This window comes from Phytophthora cinnamomi (assembly GCF_018691715.1).
Source record: "Phytophthora cinnamomi strain GKB4 chromosome Unknown Contig6, whole genome shotgun sequence".
Classification (NCBI taxonomy): Eukaryota; Oomycota; class Peronosporomycetes; order Peronosporales; family Peronosporaceae; genus Phytophthora; species Phytophthora cinnamomi.
In genome coordinates this window covers 1,328,178-1,336,761 of record NW_027150939.1, presented here as the reverse complement: position 1 = coordinate 1,336,761, position 8,584 = coordinate 1,328,178, and the positions used below count along the sequence as shown (strand labels likewise).

The following is an 8,584-nucleotide window of genomic DNA, read 5'->3' as shown; positions in this document are numbered from 1 at the left end:
AGGCGAACGTGGATATATTGTTAAATAGCAAGTACTGCATACTAAATTCCCTGTTGCGGACATGATTTAGTACTCAGGTGATAGCGACGTGTCCGATGCCACTTCTTCCTCACCACTGGTACTGTCTTCATCCCTCTCGGCTGGAGTCGAAGTTAGTCTTGGCTTCACGCGGTGAGGTGTACGCATCCTGTGGTTGGCCACATCCGACAATGTGTCGACAAACCTCTGATCTTCTCTCTCGAGAACCACACCAAACTTACCAAAATCTCGATTAGCCTCACCCATGGCCCGATTCAAGGTCCGATTGTACCGTTCCAGAGGATTGTTGGTGCGGTTCACGATGTCTTCTTGCACTCCATAAACATTCCAGTCCTTGGGCTTGTACGTTTGACTCCACGTCTTGACGAAATATTTCCAAAATGCGCGTCAACTCTCAGGTGAGTACTTAACATTCTGGCCCTGGCACTCTTCCATAATAGTCGTCTTCACATTTCGAATCCCTAATGCAAAATTTCGCTTGGGCGAATAGCTGTCAGCTCGTCGATTGCTCCATCTTGCATCGCAATCTCTACTTATTTCTCAGAAATACTCAGTTTAAGCATCTTTCGTCGCAAGGCCTGTTTCAAGTGAAAAAATGCAATCAATAATCTTCGAGCACGGAAAATGGTGCTTGACTGCGTCCATGATTGTTTGTTCAAAGTTACGCGAGACATACGCCGGATCCATACAAAAGTCGACCGCAGCGTTGGTGTGGTACGACATGAAGTCGTAAACTTTTGTCGTTTTGCCAGTTGTTAGTGCATAGCAACTGGGAATATCCAATTTCGAAATCGCGTCATAAATCATGATGATAACCTACTCGTAGAATATTGACGGCACAGATCTTAACGCGCCGTCAACAAAAAGCGAGGTTTGCCGAGTCTTCAGTCGATTCAGCAAAGCGGGATGCCCCCAAATAATGAATTGGTGAAGGGCCGGTCCTTCATAGTATGAGCCGTGATACCGGAAGAACTTGAGGTCATTGATTTCCTGAACATTGCACAATAGCTCGGTCTTTATTGCCACGAAAATATAGTTCCCGAAGCGTTTCAGCTTCGTACGGTAAAACCGGCCTTGAAATTGAGACTTGTTGATATCACTTGCCAATGTATTGGTGTTTTGGTAGAATCTCTCCAGGATAACCTCCCACACTACAGTCGGTTGGAGAGTTGGTTGGCAAACAGCGAGCGCGTAAAATGCTTCCGAAATATCTGCCGCTAAAATTGTCGTATTTGAAACTGGATCTGCTTCGGTGCCGCGTACTCTGTCTCGGTTACAGATCGCCTTGTGATTCCCTTTCTGAGTGACAACCCCGCCTGCTTTTACATAGAGCTTGGCCTTGCACTTGGTCCGCTTGTGAGAGCTAGAGCGGTAGCTTGTGGTCGTTTCCGTCTTGTGATATTTTGCGTAGAAAACCCCTATGAAAACAACCGGACCGGAACTTGTTATATGCTCTTCGTTCAATCTTGGCTTTGACCTGCTCTTCCTCCTTCGTTTCGTCTACCTCATGCTTCGTTTCTCCTTCATCTATGTTGCGGTTGTAGTGGTCAGTTGAAGTACCTATATTGTCGCTTGAACAATTCGACCAGACTTCCGTGTCTCCAGATTCTTGAAATGAAGACGACGTCGGCGTAGAAACTCCCTAGCAGACGAGGTTGGACGGAAGGAAGGATTGATAGAAAATGTGAACGTGTGTGCACGAAAGTGAAACAAATAGCACGAGAACATGCGTCTCTGACGGCGTTGGTGCAACTAATATTAAAGATGAGAATGGCGACATTAAACTGGTAAGAACTACTTTTATCGACTTTACAAATGTTATTAGCACAATATACAAGCTCCCATTCTTGCAAATTCACATATAATATACATATATATGGGATAAGAACATCAACCCACATTCTCCCTTTTTCGTATCGCCAATATAGAAAACTGTGTGCCAGCGTAACCTGTGAAGCTTACAATTTCAAATATTGGTGTGTTGACAATCCAATAATTACACCAAGTCTAATCCTAGATGCTTATCAATGACACTGTTTGTAAAAGCATATCTCATTCGCGTTATGGTGGAGAGCTTCATCCGATTGACCAAAAGTACTGTAAATATTGCCAGCCACTCACTTCGCTCTTCCCCACACAATCATATTCACCAGGCATCCAACAAGGCAGGTAGGTCGCCATGACCACCAGCCCTACCCAGCTCACCGCTCGTAGCACTGCAATGGATACGTCAGCACGTGGTCACCTTGATGGAGACCAAGGCCGTAGCGCCTGTACAGCACCGGACACGAAAAAATCCGGCAGAAGCTACATCAATGGTAGCACTAGATGGATCAAAGCGACGCAGCACTTTCCTGACATTTTTCCTGTGCTGACGGAGGTCTCAATCGCGATGTGTGTCTCCCTGATGATTTTGAGGCTATTCTACTGCTCGATGGGTCCGTTACACTACTGGAGGAAAAGTTAGTGGACCAACAAAATATCACGAGGGAAAACAAAAGCTCCATGATTTGCGACCTCCTGCACGAGACTGGGCTGTGGCGTGCACACGAAGAAATCCAGCAAATCACAGCGAAATCTGACCCATGCAACATCGTGTGCCATTGGAAATCCGATGGGCGCTTCCACAGGGTGCCCGAAGCGTTCAAATTTCCACAGCTAGATGCGCTAAGCGTGTGGTGCGTTTGGTGGCTCGGTCATCCTGTCGCGGGGTATCCTCCATTCAGAGCGTTGCAGCAGTCTGATTTTCTAAATCCAGCCGCAAAATGTGTTCCGAATGGGCAGTACTAGTACGCCATATTGTGACCGGTGTCGAGGCAAGCACAGCACAATCAATGCAACGATCGGCTTCTCAGCAAGCTGGAGATGATTTATACCAGGTTAGTATTGCCAGCCTCCCGTTAAAACAGCCCCAGCACGCCGTGAAATATCACCCGGATCGCGTCGTTACCACTCTGCGACGAATCAGGCAAGTCATCCAGGAAGCCAACCTAGAGGCCCGACGTGTTCCATTTCGCACCAGAAGCCGTGCTAGGGCGAATACATAGATGCTAATCTGCAAGTTAACGCTGTCAACAACACGCAAAGCATCCATGTTAGCCACAATAAAGCGCAAGAAGCAGATCGTCGCAGCATACTTTCCACCTGCTCGCTACCGTGCAATTGCTAGACTGATTATTAGCCAATAGGATAGCACGTATTTTTTGTATGTTGTCTGGGTTACCCGATCTCGACACAAGTCAATGTACACATCCAGGAATAGACCTTTGTTTAAAAATGATTCTGTTTGATTCCAATTTTGATTCTATTTTGATAAAAAAGATTCAAATTTGATCCGTCTCGCGACAAAATTTGATCCAAATTTGACCTGTCCCGCGGTTGATCCAATAAGAGATATATCGTTAGGGATTAGTTATACCTGATGCCTCACCGCCTCTAACTATTAAATCAGACCAGAATCTCTCTCTCTCTCTCTCTCTCTCTCTCCCAAGCCAACTGATGTACGTTTGAGTGGAACTGGAAGTAATACAGTAACGGGTTCGGCACGATCAAATTCGAACTTGTTAGTATTACCGTATAGTATTAGTCCTAGGCATCGTTTATTTCTTAGGGTTAGGCAGGACGTAGCCAATGAGAGGCGCATATTGCTAAATAGATGCTACATTACTACCTCGATATTTTTAGGCTTTTGCACAGCTAAAACGAGGTCTGGCCTCACTAACGCATCTGGAAGACGCATGGCAGCAGCTATACATCAATAGACAGAGCCAAAAGCATAAGAATTATCAGTGCGCGGCAGTATAGTACTCTCACAAGCTTAAAGTTACCAACTACTTAGAATAGGGCTACGGCCTCGGCGGTACCATTGAGCATTTCTGCGGCAGCCACAAGAATCTACGGCAGCAAGGTAATGAAAAGGGCTATCGCGAGAGGCTATGGCAGAGATAGTGTTTTGGCTAACCTCATTGCGGAAAGATGGTGCTCCTGTGTCGAAGCTGATGTTGCAGCTTCAGGCCCTGGAAATGGCTGCTGATTGTGGCCTAGGTAATAAGTTGGTAGATTATTTTTGTGTCACAGAGAGAAATTTTATCAAAAGTATCACTATCGTGTTTTTGAGGGTTTTCAACGAAGGCCACAGGGCGGAAGCACGGCGTATTGGTTTCCTCTAGCGCTATTTAGCTACTCTAAACTCGAAGAGGAAGCGAAGTTATGGCCGAGTGCCAGAGGTAACAAGTCCCGACGACCAAAAATTCGAAAAACATTTTTTTGTAGTTTCAGAAAGCTAAGATCCTGGGCTATCCGATAGACCAATCAACAACATTCGATTCGAGCTAGAACACTGAAAACATTTCTAAAAGATGCTGGATTGACTTTATGAAAATTTTCTCAATAAAACATAAGTATCACAAACTATGTAGCCATGTCCTAGACAATAGCCTGCTTACCCTCGTCGTCGTCGTGGGCTCCAGCTTCAGCTTCTCTCTGCTTCCGTTTCTTATCTACTTTTTTTACGTCTTCCACGCTTTATTTCCAGCGCAGTTTCGGGTAGATCGGATCGTCGCGAAATCGAGCTGGAACAAAGGGTAGCACTTTCTTGTAGATGTCTGAACCTTTGTCTGCGTTGAGAGGCTTATCCTCAGCCTTTGGTATGGTATTCCAGGCACTTGAAAAGTCAGCAAGTACTCTAGGCACCGTTTTTTTTTCTTCACAGCTTCCTCGAGCGTGGGTATTGTCCAGCAGGACTCGCCCCTCATGTGGCGTTTTATAATTCCAAATCCCCGATCACAGGCGATTTTCAGGGACGCCGTGTCAAAGACGTTGCGATCTCCGTAGACTTCTCCGAACATAGGCATGTTATGGCCGAGTGCCAGAGGTAACAAGTCCCGACGACCAAAAATTCGAAAAACAATTTTTTGTAGTTTCAGAAAGCTAAGATCCTGGGCTATCCGATAGACCAATCAACAACATTCGATTCGAGCTAGAACACTGAAAACATTTCTAAAAGATGCTGGATTGACTTTATGAAAATTTTCTCAATAAAACATAAGTATCACAAACTATGTAGCCATGTCCTAGACAATAGCCTGCTTACCCTCGTCGTCGTCGTGGGCTCCAGCTTCAGCTTCTCTCTGCTTCCGTTTCTTATCAACTTTTTTTTACGTCTTCCACGCTTTATTTCCAGCGCAGTTTCGGTCGTCTGCTCAGACGGTTTCTGGTAGATCGGATCGTCGCGAAATCGAGCTGGAACAAAGGGTAGCACTTTCTTGTAGATGTCTGAAACTTTGTCTGCGTTGAGAGGCTTATCCTCAGCCTTTGGTATGGTATTCCAGGCACTTGAAAAGTCAGCAAGTACTCTAGGCACCGTTTTTTTTTCTTCACAGCTTCCTCGAGCGTGGGTATTGTCCAGCAGGACTCGCCCCTCATGTGGCGTTTTATAATTCCGAATCCCCGATCACATGCATTTTTGGTATGGCCTTTCGTAAAGAACTTTAGATGCGCTTGACTTAGCACTCCAAATTCAACTAGAAACATAAGATACCATACCACTTGAGAATTCTTATTCTGCCCGCCGCAATTGTCAGCCCACACAGTGACACGACCAGGAGATTCAGTTTTCTCCACGACATCGGCAGTGGCAGCGCTAAGAACGCCATAGAGATCGAGCGTATGATGCAGCATGCTAGTTACCTCGTTTGCTCCTTTGCCACCTTTTCTCTCTGAGTACATGAAGTGGTTGTAACTGGAGTCGTTGACAACGACATGAAGAAACTGATTGCAGCATCTCGTTTTCCTGTGAAGCAATGCTTCGTACAGCACACAACAGATTCCAGTTTCTTCACGTGAGCAGCGACGTCTGTCAGCTCCTCAAGAAGAGGACCGCCCTCCGGGATAGGAGGAGCGTCAGCAGCTCGTTCGGGAGGCGCGGTTCCGTCTTCGCTCGAGCTGCTGCCGCCTCCTGGGTCATCAATCCAGTCTTCGTTGCTGCTGTCAGACATGCTTTCGCAGGAGTTCGTTTTGGTTTTGCTTGTTTTCTCAGCTCCTGGAAAACTGGACTCCTCACCACTCACCAACTCTCAAGACCAATTACAAAAAACCTCAAAAACACGATAGTGATACTTTTGATAAAATGCCTCTAATAATATACGTCGTATATTATACGGAATAGATCTGATCTAGGAACAGACGGAATTGCTTTTGGTGCAATCAGACGATGGAACAGAACTCGTTCGATGCGTGTGTATAGTTAGCTTCGTGTTATCTATATATCCCTGCCTCCGGTAAGCTACTTTAATCGTGTTTTAATAGTCAATGCAGCAGCAGAGGACTCGAAAGCCTCAAACACACCACCTACAGCAAGACACCCACGGTGTCGTCCTCACCATCGGAGCTTTCCTCAGCAGGATGCTCGTCGGCAACATGTTCGTCGTCGCCCTGGATGTCGGGTGGTATTTCAATAGGTGGGGGCAGTCGAATCCTTTCGCGGGGAGGGCGGTGTGCACGTCCGCTTGGGACATCAGCAAGTCGGCGGACGTACTCAGCGGAGAGTGTCTTGATGACACTCACATTCGTCGTCATACTGGGGCGGGGCTTCGAAAAGCAGCCATTGATCTCTCTGTTGAAGCGCTCTAATGGATTGTTAGTGCGCGCAATGAGCTCGCTACTCATCCTAAAGACGTTCCATAAGTCCATACCGTATTGTTCGAGTCGCGCCCTTGCCAAATACCCCCAAACGCCTTGCGGCTTTGCCTAGTAACTTAGTGAACTGAAAAGAAGGCAAAGCTTGATTCAGTGCTACTGAAAGAGGGGGGATCTCCACAGCCCCGTGCACATCACCGCTGAAGGGTTAATTCCGTGCTCGATACACGCGACGGAGGACTTGTTGTTCAGAAAACCCTCGTTCGACGTTGGCACCTTCGCTTAGCGCCTTCCAGATATGTCATGAGGGCAAAGCAACTTGCAGGATCGCCAGCGTATGAGCTTAGCGCTTTATTGCTTCGGTGACGTTCACCACACACCTGGCCTCCAACGCCACACGGCACGTATGTGAGCATCCAGCCGAAAACCCATGGTTGCGATGGTGAACGCCATCGCACCACTGCAGCCTTGGCTGAACTTACCGCAATGACACGCAATCTTCCGTGAGGGAATCCACGCTCGAACGTATGTATACCCACGGTAGTAGCATGTCGTCCGCTCTTCGAGGTCGCCGGCGTTGGAGCCACTGGCAGCGCCACTGCCAGCGCCACCTCCGGATAGAGCGAGCCGGGCGTTCCTGGTGGCAGCTCGGGCTGCGGCGGCACCTCCTCCTGACGCAGCTTGAGCTGCGGGGACATTTTCTGGTAGTGCGACAGCGGCGACCCCTGGTGTAAGTTAAAGTGGGTCTGCGGCGTCGCCTCCTGGTGGTTCATGTGGAGCAGTACCGGCTTCAGGTAGTGCCATGTGAGCTGACGCAGCCTCTGGTGGCGCGACGGGGATTGCAGCGGCGGCCCCATCGGGACTGAATTGGTGTCTGGTGGCACGACGGGGACTGCAGCTTCTCCCCCATCGGGGACTGGAACGGCACCTCCATTGCTTGGCGGTGGCACTTGGCTCGCGGTTGCTGTCGCCTCCTATGCTGAAGAGCGCATATTGCCGAATGAGCTCGCATGTAGGATCCTAAGTCAGCGTCCCTACAATGTCAGATCCCAAAGCGGATTACGGCAAAACAGATGTCTGTTCACAGACCTGATCTGTTCCGTGTATGATCCAATCCGGAGGTACCGATAAGTTCGCGACCTCGCCAACCTGGATACAACTTTTTCTCCGTCGACGCAGACTTTCCCTTCGTGCACGCACGCGCAATGGCCAGACCACCCATGAAGGCGCGGAAGCTGATGCTAAAGCCTTTAGAACGCTTGTATTGCTGACAATAATTGTGAAACAGTGTGTCCAAGTGTATAATGCCGACCAGACAGGCTACCATTTTTGTTGTAATGCGGTGCCACCTCTGCGCAGTTTTACTAATGTGGTGGTATCTGTTCGTTTTGAGTATTTACCTGTGGGGTGCAACCGCAATGCTGTGGCCAAACGGCTCATCTGATGGCTGTCTCCAACACTTCGATCATCATCTTCTATGATTGATTGATTGATTGATTGATTGACATGTATGAGGTGTATTTAGGCACGCTACACTGATGTACATGCTACCGCACCATGCTGAACCTGAATTCCCGTCCGCTCTCTGTTTATTATCCATGATCAGGTTAAAGGAAACGACTAGGCAAGAGCCTTGGTCGACATCCGAATGTCAAAAGAAACGAAATAGAAAACAGGAATTTGGAATCATTGGTCGTGCTCATTACGACTAATCTGGAGGTGGAGGACCACTTATTTTGGTGATGATGCTAGTAAGGATGTCAGTGAGATTCGCTATTACCGGGTGTTGGGAGCACAACTGCGATGAGGGTATGTTGTGATTATTAACAGATATCGTGGGTCACCAAAAGCGAAGTAAAATAAAAAACTCATCGGACGAACAATTGTGGAGGTGCTGAAGGAATAGGGG

At 47.7% G+C, this 8,584-nt stretch overlaps 1 protein-coding gene across 1 annotated transcript; it reads right to left on the bottom strand.

Annotated features, from left to right (window-relative positions):
• Window positions 1-2,787: 2,787 nt before the first annotated feature.
• Window positions 2,788-7,532, bottom strand: IUM83_07551 (Urease accessory protein UreG; the record flags this gene model as incomplete). Its single annotated transcript, XM_067931861.1, has 7 exons — window positions 2,788-2,898; window positions 2,973-2,993; window positions 3,059-3,107; window positions 6,392-6,665; window positions 6,732-6,751; window positions 6,952-7,055; window positions 7,158-7,532. 7 exons carry the CDS (start codon window positions 7,530-7,532, stop codon window positions 2,788-2,790), a joined length of 954 nt encoding a protein of 317 aa, XP_067799207.1.
• Window positions 7,533-8,584: the final 1,052 nt, after the last annotated feature.